Source organism: Delphinapterus leucas, chromosome 15 (genome assembly GCF_059928025.1).
Source record: "Delphinapterus leucas isolate spDelLeu-1000000601 "Yukka" chromosome 15, BTC_Dleu_Yukka2, whole genome shotgun sequence".
Lineage (NCBI taxonomy): Eukaryota > Metazoa > Chordata > Mammalia > Artiodactyla > Monodontidae > Delphinapterus > Delphinapterus leucas.
The window spans coordinates 26,256,071-26,283,664 of NC_143143.1; the positions used below are offsets into that span (position 1 = coordinate 26,256,071).

At 39.4% G+C, this 27,594-nt stretch overlaps 1 protein-coding gene and 1 long non-coding RNA gene across 18 annotated transcripts in view; one reads left to right on the forward strand and one right to left on the reverse strand.

Moving 5' to 3' along the window:
• The window catches only part of LOC111163512 (uncharacterized), an 87,517-nt gene that overhangs the window by 12,361 nt on the left and 47,562 nt on the right, over nt 1-27,594 (forward strand). The gene's annotated exons all lie outside the window — the stretch shown is intronic.
• MRTFB (myocardin related transcription factor B) overlaps nt 19,490-27,594 on the reverse strand; it is a 200,553-nt gene continuing 192,448 nt past the window's right edge. For all 16 annotated transcript variants that reach the window (XM_089896140.1, XM_089896139.1, XM_089896135.1 and 13 more), the window contains 2 exons: nt 27,374-27,434; nt 19,490-25,264 (listed from right to left, as the gene is read on the reverse strand). In XM_089896140.1, the coding sequence (XP_089752266.1) occupies nt 24,729-25,264; nt 27,374-27,434 (597 nt within the window). In that variant the 3' untranslated portion in view covers nt 19,490-24,728. The remainder of the gene's footprint in view (nt 25,265-27,373; nt 27,435-27,594) is intronic.

A 27,594-nucleotide genomic window follows, 5' to 3' on the forward strand; every position in this document is an offset into this window, starting at 1 on the left:
TAAGTGATATTATACCACTTAACATGTAACATAAACATTTTACAATAATATGCTCCCATTCTCTCTACCTGACCTTTATGTTTTTGTTTTCATATATTTTACTTTTACATATGTTATAAAGCCCATACAACATTTGTTGTTAATTTTGTTTAAATAGTTAACCTTTAGGAGATTTAAATACTAAGAAAAACTGTCATATACTTATTTACATAGTTACCATTTCTGGTGTCTTCATTTCTTTGTGTATATCCAGACTTGCATCTGGCACTATTTTCCTTCTGCCTGAAGTCTTCCTTTAACATTTTTTCTTATAAGAATCTGAAGACAAAAAAAAAAAAAAAAAAGGAATCTGAAGACAGTGAATTGTTGCAGCTTTTGTATGTCTGAGAACATCTTGCCTTCATTTTTTTTTAATATAAATTTATTTTTTATTTTTATTTATTTTTGGCTGCGTTGGATCCTCGTTGCTGCGTGTGGGCTTTCTCTAGTTGTGGTGAGTGGGGGCTAGTCTTCGCTGTGGTGCACGGGCTTCTCATTGCAGTGGCTTCTCTTTGTTGCGGAGCACAGGCTCTAGGCACGCGGGCTCAGTAGTTGTGGCACGTGGCTCTAGAGCGCAGGCTCAGTAGTTGTGGCACACAGGCTTAGTTGTTCCATGGCATGTGGGATCTTCCCGGACCAGGGCTCAAACCTGTGTCCCCCATATTGGCAGACAGATTCTTAACTCCTGTGCCACTAGGAAAGCCCCTGCCTTCATTTTTGAAAGATACTTTTGCATGTTATAGAACTCTAGGTTGACACATTTCTTTCAGAATTTTAAAGATGGTACTCCACTACCCTGTATCATTTCCAACAAATCTGCCATCATCCTTATCTTTGCTCCATTATTCATAATGTGTCTTTTCCCCATCTGCTTTTTAAAACACATATTTAATGGTGATAAAATACACATAATGTAAATTTTACCATTGTAACCATTTTTAAGTGTACAATTCAGTGGCATTAAGAAATTCACATTGTGTAACCATCATCATTATTCATCTCCAGAACTATTTGCATCTTGCAAAACAGCAACTCTGTACTCACTAAAACAATAACTCTCTATTTTTCCCTACAGCAATCCCTGGTAACGACCATTCTACTGTCTGTGTGTGAATTTGATTACTCTAGGTATCTCATATGAGTGGAAGCATACAATATTTTAAAAATACTTTTTAAAATTGAGGTATAGTTGATGTACAACATTATACAAGTTTCAAATGTACAACATAGTGATTCACAATTTTTAAAGGTTATACTCCATTTATAGTTATTATAAGATATTAGTTATATTCCCTGTGTCGCATAATATATCCTTATAGTTTATTTATTTTATACATAATAATTTGTACCACTTGTTCTCCTACCCATGTCTTGCCCCTTCCCTTTTCACTCTCCCCACTGGTAACCACTAGTTTGTTCTCTATATCTGTGAGTCTGTTTCCTTTCTGTTATATTTACTAGTTTGTTTTATTTTTCATATTCCATACATAAGTGATATCATACAGTATTTGTCTTTGTCTGACTTATTTCACTTAGTCCTTCCAAGTCCATCCATGTTGTTGCAAATGGCAAAATAGCATTCTTTTTTATGGCTGAGTAGTATTCCATTGTATACATACACCACATCTGTTTTTAAGATTAATTAATTTATTTATGGCTGCGTTGGGTTTTTGTTGCTGTGTGTGGGCTTTCTCTAGTTGTGGCGAGTGGGGGCTATCTTTGTTGCAGTGTGTGGGCTTCTCATTGTGGTAGATTCTCATTGCAGAGCATGGGCTCTAGGAGTATGGGCTTCAGTAGTTGTGGCACTCGGGCTCAGTAGCTGTGGTTCACAGGCTCTAGAGCGTAGGCTCAGTAGTTGTGGTGCATGGGCTTAGTTGCTCTGCGGCATGTTTTTGGATATATACGCAGTAGTGGAATTGCTGGATCATATGGTAGTTCTGGTTTTAGTTTTTTGAGAAACTGCTATACTGTTTTACACAGCGGCTGCACCAATTTACATTCCCACCAACAGTACACAAGGGTTCCCTTTTCTCCACGTCCTCGCCAACATTTATTATTTGTGGGCTTTTTAATGATAGCCTTTCTGACAGGTGTGAGGTGATATCTCACTGTGGTTTTAATTTGCATTTCTCTGATGATTAACGATGTTGAGCATCCTTTCCTATGCCTGGGCCATCTGTATATTTTCCTTGGAAAAATGTCTATTCAGGTCTTCTGCCCATTTTTTAATTGGGTTGTTTTTTTTTTTGATACTGAGTTGTATGAGTTGTTTATATATTACAGATATTAACCCCAATAATATAATGTTATTGGTCGTAGCATTAGCAAATATTTTCTCCTTTTCAATAGGTTGTCTTTTTATTCTGTCAATGATTTCCTTTGCTGCGAAAAAGCTTTTAAGTCTCCTTAGGTCCCATTTGTTTATTTTTATTTCCTTTGCTTTAGGAGACAGATCCAAAAAAATACTGGTTTGATTTATGTTGATGAGTTTTCTGCCTGTGTTTTCTTCTAGGATTTTTATGGTTTCTGATCTTACATTTAGGTCTTTAATACATTTCAAATTTATATGGTATGAGGAAATGTTCTAATTTCATTCTTTTATGTGTAGCTGTCCAGTTTTCCCAGCACCACTTATTGAAGGGAATGTCTTTTCTCCATTGTATATTCTTGTCTCCCTTGTCATAGATTAACTGACCATAAGCGTGTGGGTTTATTTCTGGGCTCTCTATTCTATTCCATTGATCTATGTGCCAGTACCATACTGTTTTGATTATTGTACCATACTGTTTTGATTATTGTAGTTTTGTAGTATAGACTGAAGTCAGGGAGCATGATTCCTCCAGCTCTGTTCTTCTTTCTCAAGATTGTTTTGGCTATTTGGGAACTTCTGTTTCCATAAAAATGCCCTTGGTATTTTGATAGGGAATGTGTCAATTGCCTTGGGTAGTATGGTCATTTTAACAATACTGATTCTTCCAATCCGTGAACATAGTATGTCTTTTTTAAAAAATTACTTTTATTTTATTTTATTTTACTTATTTATTTGGTTGTGTTGGGTCTTAGTTGCAGCTCACAGGCTCCTTAGTTGTGGCTCACGAGTTCCTTAGTTGTGGCTCGTGGGCTCCTTAGTTGTGGCATGGGAACTCTTAGTTGTGGCATGCATGTGGGATCTAGTTCCTGGACCAGGGATTAAACTCGGGCCCCCCTGCATTGGGAGCACAGAGTCTTAACCACTGCACCACCACGGAAGTCCCCATGACATATCTTTTGGTCTGTTTGTCATCTTCAGTTTCTTTCATCAGTGTCTTATAATTCTCTGAGTTCAGGTCTTTTACCTCCTTAGGTAGGTTTATTCTTAGGTATTTTATTCTTTTTGATGCAATGGTCAGTGGGATTGTTTTTCTTAATTTCTCTTTCTGATAGCTCATCATTAGTGTATAGAAATGCAACAGATTTCTGTATATTAATTTTGTATTCTGTGACTTCATCAAATTCATTGATGAGTTCTAGTAGTTTTCTGGTGGTGTCTTTAGGATTTCCTATGTATAGTATCATATCTTTTACAAACTTTGATAGTTTTACTTCTTTCCAATTTGGATTCGTTTTATTTCTTTTTCATCTGTGATTGCTGTGGCTAGGACTTCCAATACTATGTTGAATAAAAGTAGTGAGAGTGGGCATGCTTGTCTTGTTCCTGATCTTAGAGGAAATGCTTTCAGCTTTTCATCACTGAGCATGATGTTAGCTGTGGGCTTGTCATATATCACCTCTATTATGTTGAGGTATGCTTTCTCTATGCCCACTTTCTGGAGAGATTTTATCATAAATGGACATTGAATTTTTTCAGAAGCTGAATTTTTTCAGAAGCTTTTTCTGCATCTATTGAGATGATCGTATGATTTTTATTCTTCAATTTGTTATTGCGGTGTATCATATTGATTGATTTGTGGATATTGAAAAATCCTTGCATCCCAGGGGTAAATCCCACTTGATCGTAGTATTTGATCCTTTTAATGTATTGCTGGATTTGGTTTGCTAACATTTTGTTGAGGATTTTGCATGTATGTTCATCAGTGATATTGGCCTCTAATTTTCTTTCTTTCTTTTTTTAATATCTTTGTCTGGTTTGGGTGTCAGGTTGATGCTGGCCTCATAGAATGAGTTTGGAAGTGTTCCTTCCTCTGCAGTATTTGGAGTAGTTTGAGAAGGATAGGTGTTAACTCTTCTTTAAATGTTTGGTAACATTCACCTGTGAAGCCATCTGGTCTTGGAGTTTTATTTGTTGGGAGTTTTAAAATTACTAATTCAATTTCATTACTGGTAATTGGTTTGTTCACATTTTCTATTTCTTCCTCGTTCGGTGTTGAGAGATTGTACATTTCCAGGTATTTGTCCATTTCTTCTAGGCTGTCCATTTTATTGGGATATAGTTGTTCATAGTAGTCTCTTATAATCTTTTGTATTTCTGTGATGTTGGTTGTAACTTCTCGTTTTTCATTTCTGATTTTATTGATTTGGGCCCTCTCTTTTTCTTGATGAGTCTGGCTAAAGGTTTATCAATTTTGTTTATCTTTTCAAAGAATCAATTCTTAGTTTCATTGATCTTTTCTATTGTTTCTTTAGTCTCTATGTATTTCTGCTCTGATCTTTATGATTTCTTTCCTTCTACTAACTTTGGGTTTTGTTCTTCTTTTTCTAGTTCCTTTAGGTGTAAAGTTAGGATGTGTATTTGATATTTTTCTTGTTTCCTGAGGTAAGCTTGTATCCCTTCGAACTTCCCTCTTAGAACTGCTTTTGCTGCATACCATAGATTTCGGATTGTTATGTTTTCATTTTCAATTGTCTTCAGGTATTTTTTAATTTCCTCTTTGATTTCTTCAGTGATCCATTGGTTGTTTAGTAGCATATTGTTTAGCCTCCACGTGTTAGGATTCTTTGCAGTTTTTTCTCGTAGTTGATTTCTAGTCTCATAGCGTTGTGGTCGGAAAAGATGCTTAATATGATTTAAATTTTCTTAAATTTACCAAGACTTGTTTTGTGTCCTAGCATGTGATCTATCCTGGAGAATGTTTCACGTGCACTTGAAAAGAATGTGTTGGAATTATACAGTATGTATATTTTTGTGACTGACTAATTTCACTTAGCATAAGGTCCTCAATGTTCATCCACGTACAATGTGCTGGAATTTCCTTTTTAGTAGGGGCCAATAATATTCCATTGTATGTATATACCACATTTTGTTTATCCATTCATCAGTGGACACTTGGGTTGCTGCCACCTTTTGGCTATTGTGAATAATTCTGCTATGCACAGGAGTATATAAATATCTCTTCAAGACACTGCTTTCAATCCTTTTGGGTATATACCTAGAGTGGAATTGATGGATCACATGGTAATTCTATGTTTAATTTTTTTTGAGGAACTGCCATATTGTTTTCCATAGCAGCTGCACCATTTTATACTCCCACCAATGATTGCACAAGGATCCCAGTTTCTCCAAATCTTCACCAATACCTGTTATTTTGTTTTTTTGAAAGAGTATCCATCCTAATGGGTGTAAGATGATATCACATTTGATTTTGATTTGCATTTCCCTAATGATTAATGATGTTGAGCATCTTTTCATGTGCTTATTGACCATTAGTATAACTTCTTTGGAGAAATGTCTGTTTAAGTTGTTTGTCCATCTTTAAATTGGGTTGTTTTTGTCTTTTGTTGTTGTTGAGTTGCAGGAATTCTTGACATATGCTGTCAATGTTTGCTTTATATATTTAGGGTCTGATGTTTGCATATGTTTGTAATTATATTCTTGGTGAATTGACCCTTTCATCATTATATAATGTCCTTCTTTATCTCTTGTAATAGTTTTTTAAATTTAAAGTCCATTTTGTCTGATATTAGCATAGCTATTCCTGTTCTCCTGTGGTTACTATTTGCACAGAATAACTTTCTCCATCCTTTTGCTTTAAATCTATGCAGGTTCTTAGCTCTAAAGTGAGTCTCTCATAGACAGCATCTAGTTGGATTCTCTTTTTTCATTTGTTCTGCCAATCTGTGTCTTTTAATTGGGGGAATTTAATCCTTTTACATTTAGTTACTGATAGGGAATTGCCGTTTTATTTGCTTTCTGTATGTCTTATACCTTTTTTGTCCCTTCCTTCCATACTGCCTTCCTTTGTGTTTAGATGAATTTTTTTACTAGTGACATGTTTCGATTCCCTTCTCATTTCCTTTTTCTTTTTTTTTAATAAATAAATTTATATAAAAAAAGAAATTTGGGACAAGAAGGAAAGTAGATTACCAACTTAATCTAATCTTTCAGATTGCTTCTATTTTTTTTTTGAATTTATTTTTTTATACAGCAGGTTCTTATTAGTTATTTATTTTATACATATTAGTGTATATATGTCAATCCCAATCTCCCAATTCATCACACCACCACCACCACCCATGCCACTTCCCCCCTTGGTGTCCATACGTTTGTTCTCTGCATCTGTGTCTCAATTTCTGCCCTGCAAACAGGTTCATCTGTACCATTTTTCTAGGTTCCACATATATGCGTTAATATATGATATTTGTTTTTCTCTTTCTGACTTACTTCACTCTGTATGACAGCCTCTAGATCCATCCATGTCTTTACAAATGATGCAATTTCATCCCTTTTTATGGCTGAGTAATACTCCATTGTATATATGTAGCACATCTTCTTCATCCATTTATCTGTTGATGGGCATTTAGGTTGCTTCCATGTCCTGGCTATTGTAAATAGTGCTGCATGAACATTGGGGTGCATGTGTCTTTTTGAATTATGGTTTTCTCTGGGTATATGCCCAGTAGTGGGATTGCTGGGTCATATGGTAATTCTATTTTTAGTTTTTTAAGGAACCTCCATACTGTTCTCCATAGTGGCTGTATCAATTTACATTCCCATCAACAGTGCAAAAGGGTTCCCTTTTCTCCACACCCTCTCCAGCATTTGTTGCTTGTAGATTTTCTGATGATGCCTCTTCTAACTGGGGCACTATTATTCAACTATGTTGAATAATAGTGTTGAGAGTGGACATCCTTGTCTTGTTCCTGATCTTAGAGGAAATGCTTTTAATTTTTCACCATTGAGAATGATCTTTGCTGTGGGTTTGTCATATATGGTCTCTATTATGTTGAGTTAGGTTCCCTCTATGCCCACTTTCTGGAGAGTTTTTGATCATAAATGGATGTTGAATTTTGTCAAAAGCTTTTTCTGCCTCTATTGAGATAATCATATGGTTTTTATTTTTCAATTTGTTAATATGGTGAGGTGATACCTCATTGTAGTTTTGATTTGCATTTCTCTAATAATTAGTGATGTTGAGCAGCTTTTCATGTGCTTCTTGGCCATCTGTATGTCTTCTTTGGAGAAACGTCCATTTAGGTCTTCTGCCCATTTTTGGATTGGGTTGTTTGTTTTTTAATATTGAGCTGCATGAGCTGTTTACATATTTTGGACAATAATCCTTTGTTGATTCGTTTGCAAATATTTTCTCCCATTCTGAAGGCTGTCTTTTCATTTTGTTTGTAGTTTCCTTTTCTGTACAAAAAGTTTCATTAGGTCCCATTTGTTTAATTTTGTTTTTATTTCCATTACTCTAGGAGGTGGATTAAAAAAGGTCTTGCTGTGATTTATGTCAAAGAATGTTCTCCTTATGTTTTCCTCTAAGAGATTTATAGTGTCAGGTCTTACATTTAGGTTTCTAATCCATTTTGAGTTTATTTTTGTATATGGTGTCAAGGAGTGTTCTAATTTCATTCTTTTACATGTAGCTGTCCAATTTTCCCAGCACCACTTATTGAAGAGACTGTATTTTCTCCATTGTATACCCTTGCCTCCTTTGTCATAGATTAGTTGACCATAGGTGCGTGGGTTTATATCTGGGCTTTCTATCCTGTTCCATTGATCTATATTTCTGTTTTTGTGCCAGTACCATATTGTCTTGATTACTGTAGCTTTGTAGGATAGTCTGAAGTCCAGGAGCCTGATTCCTTGAGCTCCGTTTTTTTCCCTTAAGATTGCTTTGGCTATTCGTGGTCTTTTGTGTCTCCATACAAATTTTAATATTTTTTGGTTCTAGTTCTGTAAAAAATGCCATTGGTAATTTGATAGGGATTGCACTGAATCTGTAGATTGCTTTGGGTAGTATATTTATTTTCACAGTATTGATTCTTCCAATTCAAGAACACGGTATATATCTCTCCATCTGTTTGTATCATTTTTTTAAAAATTTATTTTATTTATTTTTTTATTTTTGGCTGCATTGGGTCTTTGTTGCTGCACGCAGGCTTTCTCTAGGTGTGGCGAGTGGGGGCTACTCTTTGTTGCGGTGTACGGGCTTCTCATTGCGGTGGCTTCTTGTTGCAGAGCATGGGCTCTAGGCATGCGGGCTTCAGTAGTTGTGGCACACGGGCTCAGTAGTTGTGGCTCGCAGGCTTTAGAGCACAGGCTCAGTAGTTGTGGCACACGGGCTTAGTTGCTCCGTGGCATGTGGGATCTTCCTGGACCAGGGCTTGAACCCGTGTCCCCTGCACTGCCAGGCGGATTCTTAACCACTGTGCTATCAGGGAAGCCCCTTGTATCATCTTTAATTTCTTTCATCAGTGTCTTATAGTTTTCTGCATACAGTTCTTTTTTCTCTCCAGATAGGTTTATTCCTAGGTATTTTATTCTTTTTGTTGCAATGGTAAATGGGAGTGTTTCCTTAATTTCTCTTCCAGATTTTTCATCATTAGTGTATAGGAATGCAAGAGATTTCTGTGCATTAATTTTGTATCCTGCAGCTTTACCAAATTCATTGATTAGTTCTAGTAGTTTTCTGGTGGCATCTTTAGGATTCTCTATGTATAGTATCATGTCATCTGCAAACAGTGTCAGCTTTACTTTTTCTTTTCCGATTTGTATTCCTTTTATTTCTTTTTCTTCTCTGATTGCCATGGCTAGGACTTCCAAAACTATGTTGAATAATAGTGTTGAGAGTGGACATCCTTGTCTTGTTCGTGATCTTAGAGGAAATGCTTTTAATTTTTCACCATTGAGAATGTTGTTTGCTGTGGGTTTGTTGTATATGATCTCTATTATGTTGAGGTAGGTTCCCTCTATGCCCACTTTCTGGAGAGTTTTTTTTTATCATAAATGGGTGTTGAATTTTGTCAGAAGCTTTTTCTGCCTCTATTGACATAATCATATGGTTTTTATTCTTCAGTTTGTTAATATGGTGTATCACATTGATTGATTTGCGTATATTGAAGAATCCTTGCATCCCTGGGATAAATCCCACTTGATCGTGGTGTATGATCCTTTTAATGTGCTGTTGGATTCTGTTTGCTAGTATTTTTTTTTTTTTTTGAGGTACGTGGGCCTCTCACTGTTGTGGCCTCTCCTGTTGTGGAGCACAGGCTCTGGACGTGCAGGCTCAGTGGCCATGGCTCACGGGCCCAGCCGTTCTGTGGCATGGGGGATCTTCCTGGACTGGGGCATGAACCCGTGTCTCTTGCATCGGCAGGTGGACTTTCAACCACTGCGCCACGAGGGAAGCCCTGCTAGTATTTTGTTGAGGGTTTTGCGTCTATATTCATCAGTGATATTGGTCTGTAATTTTCTTTATTTGTAGTATCTTTGTCTGGTTTTGGTATCAGGGTGATGGTGGCCTCATAGAATGAGTTTGGGAGTGTTCTTCCTCTGAAATTTTTTGGAAGAGTTTGAGAAAGATGGGTGTTAGCTCTCCTCTAAGTGTTTGATAGAATTCACCTGTGAAGCCACCTGGTCCTGGACTTTTGTTTGTTGGAATATTTAAAATCACAGTTTCAATTTCATTACTTGTGATTGGTCTGTTCATATTTTGTGTTTCTTCCTGGTTCAGTCTTGGAAGGTTACACCTTTCTAAGATTTTGTCCATTTCTTCCAGGTTGTCCATTTTATTGCCATAGAGTTGCTTCTAGTAGTCTCTTAGGATGCTTTGTATTTCTGTGGTGTCTGTTTTAACTTCTCCTTTTTCATTTCTAATTTTAATGATTTGAATCCTCTCCCTCTTTTTCTTGATGAGTCTGGCTAATGGTTTATCAATTTTGTTTATCTTCTCAAAGAATCAGCTTTTAGTTTTATTGATCTTTGCTATTGTTTTCTTTGTTTCTATTTCATTTATTTCTGCTCTGCTCTTTATGATTTCTTTCCTTCTACTAACTTTGGGTTTTGTTTGTTCTTCTTTCTCTAGCTCTTTTAGGTGTAAGGTTAGATTGTTTATTTGAGATGTTTGTTGTTTCTTGAGGTAGGATTGTATTGCTATAAATTTCCCTCTTAGAACTGCTTTTGCTGTATCCCATAGGTTTTGGATCGTCATGTTTTCATTGTCATTTGTTTCTAGGTATTTTTTGATTTCCTCTTTGATTTCTTCAGTGATCTCTTGGTTATTTAGTAACGTATTGTTTAGCCTCCACGTGTTTGTGTTTTTTACATTTTTTTCCATGTAACTTATTTCTAATCTCATAGTGTTGTGGTCAGAAAAGATGCTTGATATGATTTCAATTTTCTTAAATTTACTGAGGCTTGATTTGTGACCCAAGCCGTGATCTCTCCTGGAGAATGTTCTGTGCACACTTGAGAAGAAAGTGTAATCTGCTGTTTTTGGATGGAATGTCCTATAAATATCAATTAAATCTATCTGGTCTGTTGTGTCATTTAAAGCTGTGTGTTTCCTTATTAACTTTCTGTTTGGATGATCTGTCCATTGGTGTAAGTGAGGTGTTAAAGTCCCCCACTATTATTGTGTTACTGTCAATTTCCTCTTTTATAGCTGTTAGCAGTTGCCTTACGTATTGAGGTGCTCCTATGTTGGGTGCATATATATTTATAATTGTTATATCTTCTTCTTGGATTGATCGCTTGATCATTATGGAGTGTCCTTGTCTCTTGTAACATTCTTTTTTTTAAAGTCTATTTTATCTGATATGAGTATTGCTACTCCAGCTTTCTTTTGATTTCCATTTGCATGGAATTCTTTTTCCATCCCCTCACTTTCAGTCTGTATGTGTCCCTAGGTCTGAAGTGAGTCTCTTGTAGGCAGCATATATATGGATTTTGTTTTTGTATCCATTCAGCGAGCCTGTGTCTTTCGGTTGGAGCATTTAATCCATTCACGTTTAAGGTAATTATCAATATGTATGTTCCTATTTCCAGTTTGTTAAGTGTTTTGGGTTTGTTTTTGTAGGTACTTTTCTTCTCTTGTGTTTCTCACTTAGAGAAGTTCCTTTAGCATTTATTGTGGAGCTGGTTTGGTGGTGCTGAATTCTCTTAGCTTTTGCTTGTCTGTAAAGCTTTTGATTTCTCCATCGAATGTGAATGAGATCCTTGCCAGGTAGAGTAATCTTGGCTGTAGGTTGTTCCCTTTCATCACTTTAAAATGTCATGCCACTCCCTTCTGGCTTGTAGAGTTTCTGCTGAGAAATCAGCTGTTAACCTTATAGGAGTTCCCTTGTATGTTATTTGTCGTTTTTCCCTTGCTGCTTTCAATAATTTTTCTGTCTTTATTTTTTGCCAATTTGATTGCTATGTGTCTTGGTGTGTTTCTGCTTGGGTTTATCCTGTATGGGACTCGCTGTGCTTCCTGGAGTTGGGCGGCTATTTTCTTTCCCATGTTAGGGAAGTTTTTTAGTCTAACCTCTTCATATATTTTCTCAGGTCCTTTCTCTCTCTCTTCTCCTTCTGGGACCCCTATAATGCGAATGTTGTTGTGTTTAATGTTGTCCCACAGGTCTCTTAGGCTGTCTTCACTTCTTTTCATTCTTTTTTCTTTATTCTGTTCCATGGCAGTGAATTCCACCATTCTGTCTTCCAGGTCACTTATCCGTTCTTCTGCCTCAGTTATTCTGCTATTGATTCCTTCTAGTGTATTTTTCATTTCATTTATTGTATTGTTCATCTCTGTTTGTTTGTTTTTTAATTCTTCTAGGTCTTTGTTAAACATTTCTTGCGTCTTCTCAATCTTTGCCTCCATTCTTTTTCCGAGGTCCTGGATCATCTTCACTATCATTATTCTGAATTCTTTTTCTGGAAGGTTGCCTATCTCCACTTCATTTAGTTGTTTTTCTGGGGTTTTATCTTGTTCCTTCATCTGGTACATAGCACTCTGCCTTTTCATCTTGTCTATCTTTCTGTGAACGTAGTTTTTGTTCCACAGGCTGCAGGATTGTAGTTCTTCTTGCTTCTGCTGTCTGCCCTCTGGTGGATTAGGCTATCTAAGAGGTTTGTACAAGTTTCCTGATGGGAGGGGCTGGTGGTGGGTAGAGCTGGGTGTTGCTCTGGTGGGCAGAGCTCAGTAAAACTTTAATCCGCTTGTCTGCTGATGGGTGGGGCTGGGTTCCCTCCCCTGTTGGTTGTTTGGCCTGAGGCGACCCAACACTGGAGCCTACCCGGGCTCTTTGGTGGGGCGAATGGCAGTCTCTGGGAGGGCTCACGCCAAGGAGTACTTCCCAGAACTCCTGCTGCCAGTGTCCTTGTCCCCACGGTGAGCCACAGCCACCCCCCGCCTCTTTAGGAGACCCTCCAACACTAGCAGATAGGTCTGATTCAGTCTCCTGTGGGGTCACTGCTCCTTCCCCTGGGTCCCAGTGTGCACACTACTTTGTGTGTGCCCTCCGAGAGTGGAGTCTCTGTTTCCCCCAGTCCTGTCAAAGTCCTGTAATCAAATCCCACTAGCCCTCAAAGTCTGATTGTCTAGGAGTTCCTCCTTCTGTTGCCGGACCTCCAGGTTGGGACGCCTGACATGGGGCTCAGAACCTTCACTCCAGTGGGTGGACTTCCGAGGTATAAGTGTTCTCCAGTTTGTGAGTCATCCACCCAGCAGTTATGGGATTTGATTTTATTGTGATTGTGCCCCTCCTACCATCTCATTGTGGCTTCTCCCTTGTCTTTGGATGTGGGGTGTCTTTTTTGGTGAGTTCCAGTGTCTTCCTGTCGATGATTGTTCAGCAGTTAGTTGTGATTCTGGTGCTCTCGCAAGAGGGAGTGAGAGTACATCCCTCTACTCCTCCATCTTGAACCTATCTCCTCCCTTCTCATTTTCTTTTGTGTATATTCTCCATGTATTTTGTTTGTAGTGGTTACATTTAACATCCTAAACTTATAACAATCTATTTAAACTGATAACCATTTAACTTTGCTCACATACAAAAATTCTACTTCTTTACAGCTCCTCTACACCCACCTTTGTTATTGATGTCACAAATTACATCATTACATGTTATGTACCCACTAATATAGATTTAGAATTATTTTTATGCTTTTCTCTTTTAAATCCTATGAAAGAATAAAAAGTGGAGTTAAGATCCAAAGTGACAATAATAGAGGTTTTTACTTGTCCATATATTTACCTTTACCAGAGAACCTTATTTTTCATAGGACTTTGAGTTACTGTCTAGCATCCTTTCATTTCAACTTGAAGGAGTCCCTTTAGCATTTCTTGCAGGGCAGGTCTAGTGGTGATAACCCCTTTAGCTTTTATCTGGGAATGTATTAATTTCTTCCTCACTTTTGAAGGACACTTTGTTGTATATAGAATTTTTGGTTGACAGTTTTCTTCGTTCAGCACTTTTTCGTTCCCCCCCCCCAGTTTTATTGAGGTATAATCAACTGTATATATGTAAGGTATATTTTGATATACCTACACACTGTGAAAGGATAACCATAGACAAGCTAATTATCACATCTATTACCCACATAGTTACCAATTTTTTTTTGGTGTGTGATGAAAATACTTAAGATCTACTCTCTTAGCAAATTTCAGTACAATACAATACAGTATTGTTAGCTGTTTTCACCATACTGTATGTTAGGTCCCCAGAGGTTATTCATGTTATAAGTGGAAGTTTGTTCCCTTTGACCAATAGCGTGCCATTCCTTCCCCTGCCCCTGCCCCTGATAGTCACCACTCTACTCTGTTTCTGCGAGTTTGGCCTTTTTAGAGTCCACATATAAGTGAGATCATGTACAGTATATGTCTTTTTCTGTTTGACTTATTTCACTTAGTATAATGCTCTTGGGTTTTATCCATGTTGTCACAGATGGCAGGATTTCCTTCTTTTATAAGAGTGAATAATATTCTTGCATGTGTGTGTATCACATTTTCTTTATCCATTCATCTGTTGATGGACACTTAGGTTGTTTCTGTATCTTGGCTATTGCAAATAATGCTGCAATGAACAGGGAAGTGAAGATATCTCTTTGAGATACTGATTTCATTTCCTCTGGATATATACCCAGAAGTGGGATGGCCAGACCATATGGTAGTTCTATTTTTAATTTTTTGAGGAACCTCCATACTATTTTCCATAAAGGCTGTACTAATTTACATTTCCACCAACAGTACACAGTGGTTCCCTTTTCTCCTTATCAGATACATGGTTTGTAAATATTTTCTATTCTGTAGGTTGCCTTTTCATTTTTTTGATTGTTTCCTTTGCTGTGCAGAAGGTTTTTAGTTTGATGGAGTTCCACTTGTTTATTTTTGCTTTTGTTTCCTGTGCTTTTGGTAGATCTAAAAAGTCATTGCCAAGGCCCATGTCAAGGAGCTTTTCCTCTGTTTTCTTCTTGGAGTTTTACGGTTTCAGGACTTACATTTAAGGCTTTAATCCCTTTTGAGTTAATTTTTGTGTGTGGTGCCAGATGAGGTGAGGGTCCAATTTCATTCTTGTGCATGTGGATATTGAGTTTTTCCTGTAACATTTATTGAAGACACTGTCTTTCCCCCCACTGTATATTCTTGGCTCTTTTGTCATAGATTAGTTGACCATATATGTGTGGGTTTATTTCTGGGCTTTCTATTCTGTTCCATTGATCTGTGTCTGTGTTTTGTTGTTGTTGTTTGGCTATGTTGCACAGCTTGTGGGATCTCAGTTCCCTGACCAGGGATTGAACTAGGGCTGTGGCAGTGAAAGCCCATAATTCTAACCACTAGGCCACCAGAAACTCCCCTATGTATCTGTTTCTATGCCAATACCATACTGTTTGGATTACTATAGCTTTGGAGTATAGTTTGAAAACAGGAAATGTGATGTGCTTCCAGATTTGTTGTTCTCTCTCAAAATTGCTTTGCTATTTGGAGATCTTTTGTGGTTCCATATAAATTTGAGGATTGTTTGTCCTATTTCCATGAAAAATGCTATTGGAATTTTGATCGGAATTGTACCTGTAGATTGCTTTGGGTAGTATGGACATTTTAACAATATTAATTCTTCAAGTCCATGAGCATGGAATATCTTTCCATTTATTTGTGTCTTCAGTTTCTTTCATCAGTGTCTTATAGTTTTCAGTATACAGATCTCTCACCTCCTTGGTTAAATTTGTTTATTTTTAAAATTTTATTTATTTTTAGCTGCGTTGGGTCTGTTGCTGCTCATGGGCTTTCTCTAGTTGTGGCGAGCGGGGGCTACTTTTTGTTGCTGTGTGCGGGCTTTTCATTGTGGTGGCTTCTCTTGTTGCGGAGCATGGTCTTTAGGCACACGGGCTTCAGTAGTTGCAGCACGCGGGCTCAGTAGTTGTGGTGCATGGGCGTAGTTAAATTTATTAAATTTATTCCGAAGTATTAGGCTGGCCAAAAAGTTCGTTCGGGTTTTTCCGTAACACCTTACAGAACGAACTTTTTGGCCAACCCATTATTTTATTCTTTTTCATGAAATTCTAAACAGGATTATTTTCTTAATTCTCTTTCTCATAGTTCATTATTGGTGTAGAGAAATGCAACATATTTTTGTATATTAATTTTATATCCTGCAACTTTACTGAATTTATTAGTTCTAATACTTTTTGGTGGACTCTTTAGGGTATTCTCTATATAATAACATGTCACCTGCAAATAGTGACAGTTGTACTTCTTCCTTTCCAATTTAGATGACTTTTTTTTTTTTTTTTGCACAGTATGCAGGCCTCTCACTGTTGTGGCCTCTCCCGTTGCAGAGCACAGCCTCCGAACGCGCAGGCTCAGTGGCCATGGCTCACGGGCCCAGCCACTCCGTGGCACGTGGGATCCTCCCGGACAGGGGCATGAACCCGTGTCCCCTGCACCGGCAGGTGGACTCTCAACCACTGCGCCACCAGGGAAGCCCCTAGATGACTTTTATTTCTTTTTCTTGCCTAATTTCTCTGGCTAGGACTTCCAGTGCTATGTTGAGTAAGTGGTAAGAGTGGGCATCCTTGTCTTGTTCCTCATCTTAAAGGAAAAGCTTTCAGCTTTTCTTTCTTCTTGAGTTAATTTTTGGTAGTTTGTGTCTGTGTAGGAATTTGTGTATTTTATCTAAGTTAACTAATTTGTTGGCATGCAGTTGTTCAATGTATTCCTGTGTAATTCTTTTTCTTTTTAAGGTTTTTTTTTATTTTGGCCGCGCCATATGGCATGCAGGGTCCTTGTTCCGTGACCAGTGTTTGAACCTGCACCCCCTAGAGCGGAAGTGCAGTCTTAACCACTGGACTGCCAGGGAAGTCCTTTTTTTTTAAATAGGAACTATTTCCAACTCACAGAAAAGAATAGGGAGAGGGCTTCACTGGTGGCACACTGGTTGAGAGTCCGCCTGCCGATGCAGGGGACACGGGTTCGTGCCCTGGTCTGGGAAGATCCCACATGCCGCAGAGCAGCTGGGCCCGTGCGCCATGGTCGCTGAGCCTGCGCGTCCGGAGCCTGTGCTCGGGAGAGGCCACAACAGTGAGAGGCCTGCATACTGTGCAAAAAAAAAAAAAAAAAAGTCATCTAAATTGGAAAGGAAGAAGTACAACTGTCACTATTTGCAGATGACATGTTATTATATAGAGAATATTATTTTATTTTGAGATTGATTTTATTTTGAGATTGATTTACATTGGCACATTAGATTTAGTTCATTTGTGTAAATTGCTATGTTTAAATGTTCGCAAAATGAAAGGCATACAGGTCGTTTTCAGTGTTTGCTTTGTAAACTATGCTTTCGTGTTAATTCTTGCACGTGATTGCCTGTGGGCATGTGTTTCTCAAGGATGAGTATCAAAAAAGTTGAGTTGCAGAGTTTGTATCTTCAACTTTACTAGATATTGTAAAATTGCTCTATGAATGCTGGGTTTTGAGGTGTGCTCAAGTGGCTCCAGGTACCCAGCCCAAGTAGGCAGTTTTGTGAGTCATTGTGTGTGGCCCCACCTGTGGGCTTCACTTAAAATGCCCCTGTCTTGTAACCCAGGTTCTGGTTGGAGTTAACCTAGTACAAGCCGTACTGTGGATGCTGTTAACCATCCATGTGAGTAGCTACTTTGTAAAATGTGTGAGATTGAGGAGACTTGAGAGATGCCCAGTTGGGGTGAACCTCATGATTGACATGAACTAAGTCTGCTATAATCAATTGGTTTTGTCATGTATCTGAACAAAGACGTTAGAGTGAATGTACCGAGTCTACAGAAATGATCTGGGCTCTGGGATGTCAGAAGCTTGGTCTCAAATCCACACTCTGCTTTCTTTGTAATTTCGGGCAAGACATTTTCCTTCTCTGTCCTTAGTTGCCACATCTATTAAATGGGGATAGGAAGAGTTCCTTGCTCGTAGACTTACTAAACGAGGGTTTTATACATAAAGTATTTGGCACAGGGCCTGGCATTTAGCAGCATCTACTACATTTGCTGCTGTTTCTATTAACCCGTCTCCACTTGCATTCCTGTGCCTTGGCGCTGTGTACCAGGGACGTGGGGAGAAGGGTGAGTACGCACTGTGGTTACCGCCCATAGGGCCATGTCAGCAGCTTCCTCCTGGAATGATCTGTCACACGGTCATATCCACCAGGGGCAGTCAGTTGATTAGTGGCCTCGTTTTTTGTCTAAGTATACATTGTGGGTTTAGTTTTAATAACTTGTCATAAAAATTAGCAGAAGAGATAGCCAGGATGCGGATGTCCAAATGGGGTTTCTTTCTGAAAGTTAATATCCATCAGAAAGGGAAGCTAAGCTATTTGTGGAAGGAGGGGCAAAGGAATGGTCGTTAGGTGACTTGGGAAATCTTCAAGAGGATTATGTGGCACATAAAATTGTTGGTGACATGTAGTTTACATCTGTCCTGAAGCGGGTCTTTCCTAGGTGTCATTCCTTTCCAGCCATCACGAAGTGTGTGGGTGTGTCTGTGTTTACAAGTGCTTTTGTAGTCCTGTCGACTCTAGAGCAGGTGTGCTGCAGAGGGTTACAAAGGTGCTAAATGATGACTGTGTCCACTATCTAAAAGGCTTTCGAAGGCCTGTATTACCCAAAGAAAACAGAACTATCTCCAGAAGAGTCTTAAGCCCCTTGAGGTCTGGGTTTCTTAAATGCTCTGCTGTCAACCCTTCCAGACTTTGTTTCCCAGCACTTCTTGGCCAGATTCTGTCCTTCAGCCCAACTCCGGCATCTAGCCCTCGGCCTGGCACAGAGCAGGGCCTCAGCCAAAATCTCTTTCTTTACTCTGACCTCACCCAAGTGGTTTTTCTCTGTTTGGAATGTCCTTTACACGTCCTAACACATCTCTTCCAGCACCTTCCCTAAAGCTCCCAGCTCTGTCCCTTGCTCATTCCTGGGACTGCCTGGGGCACTGCCTCTGTTCCCTCGGACATGATTTTCTCTCCCCGAGGGGAGGATCTTGGCTGGTAACATGTGATGTTACAAATGTCTTAGTCTGTTGGAAGCATCGTCTACTTACTGGTCTGTTGAGGCTGCTCCCTTGGTCCCTAAAGGTAGCGGATAATGAACATTTTGTTGTATTTAGGCAACCAGTGATCTCTCTTTTCTCCCTCTCTGAGGGTGATATGACACCCACTTTCATAGTCAGATATTGATATGAAAGTTTGGGCTGTTAGTCAGGTTTACCCATTACTGTTTTATGTCATCAAAACTCTATTTTAACCATGGGCTTCTGGGTTGAAAATCAAATGCCATCTTACTAAAATAAACTGAATTCTAAAGACCATTTCTTTAGGTCTATAAAAGCACCTCATAGAAATAGTTGCTTCTGAAATGTGGCTGAACTGAATGATTACCCGGGTCTTTTGGGAATCGTGTTGGTGGCTCATTTATTACTGTCAAAGTGAGAGCCAGTTTTCCCCACGCATGTGTGTACACACCCACCCCCGGGGGACCACAGCCTTCGCCACGTCTCTCATTCGGGGTTTCCTTATGATTGTGGGAGAATGCACACGGTTTTGGTGTCAAATCTTGTCATGGTCAAGTTCAGCTAGGTACCTGTTTCTATTTTGTATCCCACGATCCTGGACCTGGGCGAGGGGATGTGTGCACTGGATGTGTGATCCACAAAACCTGCCTCAGCACGCCCGCTTGTTGTGTCTGGTGACTGCTGTAAGGCTTGCTCTGAAGGCAGTGTCTCCTCCCCACCTGTCCCCCTCAGCTCTCCTGACCCGTAGCATGTGGTCTTTCCTCTGCATAGTAAGAATCATAGTACATCAAAATGTTTTTATTTGAGACACAAAAATGCAAAATTGCTGAGATATCAAACATTTCCCGATCAGCTACAATACGGCCACTATGTACAAAAGATCTGATGATAAATGTGCACACATATAAAAATACAGTATGCATTACCTATGTACAGTACATGTGCAAAATGTATGGCATTCAAACATGATATGGAATTGATTTCAGGGGTGCAAACAGCAAATACAAAGGCATCATGGTTTTTCTTTTAAAAAACAACATAAAGGCAATACATGAATGGACCCCCAATTGCCATAGTTTTTTATTAAACTAGTGCTTTGATAAGCAGGGCTCTGCAGATTGGTATCTTTCTCCTTTTTTTCATAGAGTGAGATGCTAAGACATAATGTGACAATGAAAATAAGAAGAGAAACACCTATCACATCGTATTTCTATTGCAAGCAAGAGAAGAAAACTAATTTGTACGTAGAAAGGAAAAAACTCTGTATTACTGCTAAATACGTATTATTCTTAACCCAACAAAACAAATCTATACTATTTTACATGAAAACAATAGAGAAATATCTACATCTTTGTGAAAATTATAACCTTAAATGGATAATACCTTTTTGGGACTGATTTTTGAGATCTCATTAGTCTCAAATTTTAAATAAAAAGTGCCTCCTTTTGGCAAATACTTGGCAATGCCTTTGGTTCCATTGAAGCAAGTTTGCATTACTATTAGTTTTTCGAGGTTAAGTGCTTTTGGTAGCAACTAAACCCTTTCCTAAATGCTTCCTCCTCCTCCTAAATCATCAAGTTTCCTTACAGCATAATGTGGAGAGGTAATCGTTATGAGTCTCGGTGATTCTATGAACTTGGTTAAAGCTTTGTCTTAGTAGTTGGCACAAAGCTCTGTTGAACACGACAGCTGTGTTGAGATCGCCAATGACATGTTTTATTTGATTCCAGACAGCACCTTGCAGATCCGAGATTGCCATTCTCTTGTCACAGAATCGTGACATTTTCCAATGATTCACAGAGCAACGTGTTTGCATGGAGGGGAAGAGCTCTTTTGTAAACATGTGCAGCTTTTTGAATTACAGGCCTCAAATCAGAGATTTCAGGCAGAAACCCTTTGCAATGATGCATTTCCTCAAATACTGCAAGAAAGGGTGAATGGGGACAAACATAGACCTGCTTATTGCCATGCAGTCACTTCACAAAAACGTAGCTCAGAAACATCGCTGAATGAGCAAGTTATCAAAGGTTTGAACCAGGAAGAAGAATGACTACATATTAATTGTTATTTTCCAGTTTTGACTGAAACCACTTAAAAGATGCGCTGAAATGCAGTTAGGATGCTCTCCAAATACACATTTCTGCACTTGTGAGCTGTGTTCCTTTGATAACCCTGACCTTCCAGTTAGTGTTGAGAGTGTGGGCTAATTTTGTGGCCTCCAGGCAGGGGACACTTTGCCTGGTGTCCTGCTCTGGTGCCAGTGGTCGGGACTGATGTGGTGGTGACGGATGGCGACACGCAGAGGGCTATTTGCGAACCTGCTGTGGAGACCCGGGTGGCTCTGCTGGTGGACACTGACAGCTAGTCTCTTGGAAGTTCTTGAAACAGCCCCTGGCTGCCACCCTCCACCTGGCTCATGGCAGGAGCCACCAGATGGGCCCCAGAAACAGCATGAGGGTGTGGCGCAAACACGGCCAAAGGCTGTTTGTGGACAGTAAAGGGACGGTCCCGGCACTGTTGTGGCTGGTTTCAGCTTGGGAATTGTGAAAGGACTCTGGAGAAAGCTGTGTGGCCTGGAATGATCTGGGGTTGATCTGGGGTAGAGGAAGCCTAAGTCAGCTTTGGTGACAAAATGGGTAACACTCCTGATCCATCATCACTCGGGGTCCACCGGCTGCACAGCTTGTGACGGTGCCCTCTACAGGTGGCAGCTTGGGGGGCAACACCACACTGCCTTTGCCACGATTCTGAAATGGCACTTCCATGGCTCACACAACCGTGCAGTTTGTAAAAAGGAAATTTTAAGTAAGATCTTTTTTTGTGCCATAAAAATATTCATATAAAACAAACACAAATAGTATCTGAGCAAGAAGTTCCATGAATTCAGACTACATCTATGTACAAATATGTGGCAGATACTATACAGTAGATTGCACATTTCAGGAAAAACACTAGAACGTGAACCACTCACACTGTCCTAAGAGGTTTCCTAGTACATGCTTTGCTGAAACGTACAAGATGACCACATATGCCTGAAGCTTCGGTGTAACTTTCTATTCCTCCCGTCCTTAATGACAAGACCTGATACCTATATACACTAGCAGGGTAAGCTTGATACTACTGTGTTTCAGGAATATTTAGGAAATAAGACTGGATATGAGATCATGTTTCTAGGAGTTGGTTTTCTGCTTGGCAGTATGCTGCTCTGCAGGATGGTACACAACAGCACCACTTCTAAACCACACACTTGAACATCCAACCAGTGCTTCTGCCCTCTGTTTAAAGGGCTGTGAAGCTCACCTCAAACCCAAGACCGTCTTCTTTGGTAAACACACGCCTTTCCCATTGCGCTTACCATCACGTTCACTGAGTTAGGGCAGAGGGGCTGTGATCACAGAATGTCACCTTTGGTCACGTCACACGCTGCGCACGGTCTGTGTCCTTGCTCTAACCTGGAACATTAGCTGAGGCCCTGGTGAGCAGCACTGGCGTCACAGAGGCCCAGGCTGGCTGCTCAAACCAGGACGGAGGGCCGGGTGGAATGCCGCGAGTAGGTGGCTGGTAGAGTCAGTACTAGAGGCCCCTTGCCTGCCTTTAAAGGAAATGCTGGTACGTGAAGGTCTGAACACACATGTGAAGTGGGCACTTCAGCAATTTGTAGTCGAGAGACCAGGCTCATGAGATGGCATTCTTTGCAATGCAGTGTGTATTTTTGGAGAGCAACCTTCCTGTGGCATGTTTCAAATCTATTTTAAAAAAGCAACGAGGGGAGCTGAGGGCTAGAGAACAATCTATGTACACAACTCGGGATGATGGAAACAGAAAGTTACTCAACAAGAGCCAGCACCACTAGCTGTTCAGTTGCCTCCTGCTGACTCACTGATATTTGGTGCTAATTTAATAAGCCATTTAAATCTGAATGAAGATGATGCTTGGAGTCTAAGTGTGGACCACATAAGTCCCAGACAAAAACCCAGGGCCCAGACTTCCCCTAAGAAAAGTACCTCCCCGGGTCAAAAGCCCTGCCCCTGGCCCCAGACAAAAACCCAGGGCCCAGACTTCCCCTAAGAAAAGTACCTCCCCGGGTCAACAGCCCTGCCCCTGGCCACAGGGCCTCTGAAAGGAACTGACTCGAGATGCACGTCATGCCCAGGACGTTAACTGTCCCATTGGGCTTGGTCAGATGGCGGCGCTGTGGTTAACGGTTACTGGCTCCCACATGTTGGATTACCAATTGCTAAACACTCGAAGTACCTACTGCAGACCACACTGTGCATGACTGCCTCTGCTTGAATCATCCAGAAGCACTTTCCAGTTGGGAGGGCTTTCAACTGAGGGCTCGAGGGCTGTGGGCAACTGAATACTGGGAAAGTGGACTTTTCTTACATGTAGTAAAATTTACAAACTGAAATAAAAATATACAGTAAGATCAGTTCTTAGGCAAAACACAAACCCAGAAATGATTCACAGACTGTTTCCAAGTAGTGGGTCAGGTTCCCACAGTGACTTGCAAGAGGCAACTTTCACCATTTAACAGCCCAGGGAAAAAACCTGACCATACGTAGGGTTTATACAAGGTGAGGTGGAGAGCACAATGATGTTATGTAATAAAAACCTCCACACTTTGGGGTAGATTTCAGGTGGGGTTTTTTTCAGTTATTTATATTTTATCATATACTTACTTAAATGACTAGCTTGATTGAAATAATCTTGGAAATCCTGTGATAGTTGGCATATTAGAAAATTATGAAACTACTCAACAAATCTTTTTTCTATATAAAAAACTAATAAAACCTCCAGTTTTTCAATCTTCAGCTTGATGATATAGTGAGAGCTCAGGTATGACATCCAGTTACAAGCCTGTAAAACAGTAACCAAGGATAAGAGACAGAGAAGAGGATGGCCAGGGCTGGGTCCACTGGCCAACCTGGCGACACTGTCTCACCTGTAACCGTTGTAGGAATGTCCTAGGTTGATGATAGACTTCTCCCTTGCCTTCTTTGCAACTCACCAGCTCAGAAATATATTTTATGCTAAAGCCTTTTCATGGTTCTTTGAGATGGGTCTGGTTACCTGAAAGTTAGTCAGCAATTCTTTAAATACGGAAATACATGTGGCTCAAGTACTCCAGAAATATTTGAGTTATTACAAGAAGTAGGACCACTGGGTACCTAATGCCTTACTCCAGTGTAGGCTGTACACATCACAATGTCAGAGCACACGTACAGATGTCTAAGATACACATTAAAATCAACCTAATCAACCCAGAGGGCTGCAAATAGAATTTTCAGTGTTATCAGTACACCTGACTTCTTACAGTGGATTGTTTATGACAGTCTTTTGTAGACACTGTCTGGTTATGGTGGAAGATCTTCCATTTCAATTTAAATTTGGAGATCTAAAGTAAGATTCCCAAAAATCACAAAATAAACTATAACACACAAAAAAATTACATTGGTTTCTGAATGGAACCAAAAAGTCTTCAGTGGGAAGCTGTCACTGAACTGGCTGGTGCTGACCACTGCCCTTGACCCCTGCTGCATCTTGGGCTGGGCTCAGGCCATTTCTAGGAAATACCCTGTGCAGTGGTCTCTCACCTCCCTTCTTTTTGAGTGGAGCCGTTTGCCTTTTATTTAGGGTCTCAAAGTGACCACAGAGGTTTAAATGTAGCTGATGACCAGAGGCCCTGGTATCACCGCCCTGCACACATTACTCTGCTTCATGTTTTTATCTAAAGGTACCTTTTATTCTTTACTGAAGTCTGGAGAAACAGATAAGTCTTCTTGGAGTAGTGTTTTTTCAGAAGGCTCTGTGCTATATTAAATCGTAGACATTCACTGCTGGATGCAATGAAACGTTTTCAAACTTGGTTTCCAGCCTCTGACCATCCCTCCGTTCTTTCTGTGACAACATATTATAATTGCAATGATGCAACTATGGATCTGTCTCTAAAAACTGACCTTCTCCAATCATCTTCATCTTCTTGACTCTCATGGAATCTGGGATGAGAAATCTGTGCTGTTAGTCCCATGGCAGTGGTAGGTCCTGTGGGTCTAGGAAGTCGGCAGAGAACATGCTCGGAGCAGTGGCGCTGAGAGGAGTGAGTCCCGATGACGTGCCGGGCATGGTAATGTCTAACCACTCCATGTTGTCCAGGTTCGAGTCAGAAAGGTCAAGGGACAGGCAGGGAGTACTCGCAGCAAACTGGGCCTCGGAAGTTTCCATGGGTGAGTGTGAGTGGTCCAGCACGCCTGAGTGACTCAGCAGGTCGTTCTGGAGATCCTCTATCAGGGAGAAGGGTTCCCTGTCCTCGCTGCTGCTTTGCAGTGGAGCAATTTCACTGGCTGAAGGCAAAGTGCCATCCAAGAAAGCTTCTAGTTGGTTCTCTAAGCTGGCAGATAAACTGCTCATAGGTTCTAAGGATATGGGTGGTGCCATTTGGACTTGGGGTGGTGGCCGGGACACCACTGTGCTGACTGGCATTGTGGTGATGCTGGCTGTCACTGGTCTCATTTTGGAAATAGGAGAAGGTTCTTCTTTTATAGGGAGGGAAATCTCTGCAAAATAATTGAAATAATTAATAATGATTTAGTACCATTTAAACGTTTTTTTATTAACTACCAGGGCAATTATTTTGTATTTTTGTGCTGACTTATACACAGTCCATCTCAGAGTTAGGAAGAGGATGCTGTTGGTCAGGTACAGTCCTGGATAACCTTTAGGATGATGGATATTTTAGTTAAATAGATAAAACATTTAAGCTGATAACATTCTGATATGCTTTCCATTCTTTTTAGTAAGAGTAAGCGTTAAAAGCAGTCTCTACCACCAGGTGGGAACCGATGGTTTTAGATTATTTGATCCTTTTCTTATTCTCAGTCATTCCAGGCTGAAGACAGGCTCCTGTCTTACCCTCTACCTTGAATCTGCTATTACAGCGGCACACCACCCTTACAGTGAATGTCAAAGTGGATACCCTGAGTTTGTACAGGCACGAAGTACATCCTTAATATTATGAAAGCTCTAATTATATTCTTTTTTTTATCATTATAGTTGAACTGTGTGCTGAATTTAGCCATTTACATTCTATATAAAGTCCTTAAAAGATACAATGTTCTCATGTCATTTCTGAGTTAAAGCTAACACATCTTTTCCAAGATGAGGTGGATTACCTTATTTTTCTTTTCTTTGTCTCATTTTCTGAGCTCATATAAAATCTTGAGGATTTGGTAAATGTCTTAATAAGCATTAATTACGTGTTATTCCTTGCCAGATCAAGTAGCAAATTAACGGACCATCTGCTATAGATACCAGTGTTCACTTAGCTACATATATTTGAATAAAATATCCTTTTCACTTTCTTATGAGTATTTGACTGGTTTCATTTATATGTAGATACACTAGGAAACGTATTTAATAATCGCTCTTACAATTCAGTGACTGGGATGCATAAATAAGTGAGAGAAAGAACTTACAACCTGATTGCTATATGTGAACTGTACACTGTGGGCACTGCCTGTGTTTTAGGACAGTTATGCTGCTCTTCATTACCTGTTGTCATCTCTAGAATTGTTTTGAAAGCTGAAAGTGCAATCTAAATAATTAGTTTTACAATCGACTATTTAAATTTCTTTCTCATTATTACTGGTATTAGTATACAATAAGATAAAATAACATACTCATTGGATACTTTGCCATAAAAAATCATCCCTTTTAGAAAATAACTCAATTGTTATTTTGTTACTGTGACTTTGTCATATTTTAATTTCCAAGTTTAGGCTGTAAACATTATTCTTTTTAATCATTTCCAAAAGTATTTTCACCAGATTTGGCAAAAAGCATTTTATTATTATTTTTTAACCTTAAATTCAGGCCATGGTATATCTATTTATTTAATTTCCATAGTTTAGATATACATCAGCACATGTAGGTCTATAGTCAATATGAAGAATTTTCTGTGTTTGTCAAACATTACGACAAAATCATTAACCTCAAAATCGAATAGAACCTGCTATGAATGGAGAAATTTTGATCACTTTAAAAACCTGAATAAAACTCTTTCACCAAGGTAATTTGATAATACTTTAAAAATATTCCAAAACAGCATTTGAAGTTTTGAAATACTGATTTCATACTTATTTTTAAAGATATGTAAGCTGAGGCAGAGAGATCCTTGATTTTTTTTTTTTTTGTGGTTAATGTCCCTTATCCCTTTTTAAGATGACAAATTGTAAAAATCTAAGATTTTCAATCATATGTAGAAAGTGCTTGCCTTTGAATTTTAAGGAAGTTACTAGAGCCCAAGCTAGGTAACTAGGTTTTATGAAACATGCACAATGAATTTTCATCCCATCACAACAACATTTACGTGGAGTAATTCTGAAGTTTTTCAATGTGGTCTTTAAATCTGGTTCTCCTGAGCTATTTTGAGGTAGTCTATCAACAGGCATACATCTATTGCTAAATCTATTAAATTATTGTGTTATAGTGAAACAATGGCTTTTCCTTCATTTTAATCACCTAAATTTAACAGATTTAAAAGAGTAAACTGAGGTAGAATTAGAAGAATATGTTTCTCACTACTCAGATACGCTGTGAGCTCTAGAGGAAAACTTGCATAAACCTGTGATAAGACCCCTGTGGGGTCTGATGTGACTTTGACCCACCTCCGCTTTTAATAAGGATGTCAAAGAGGTCGTCCATCTGCTGACTGTGTGCATTGGAAATCTACAACAAAGGAGAATATACGTTAGCTTTCTTTCGTACAAACCTGGAAGCATTAGACAACTGGGAGCACTTACGGACCTTACAGAACATCTAGCCTAATCTATCATTTGATAATTTTGAAAACGCTGAGGTCACCTGAGACATTACACCATTTTCCCAA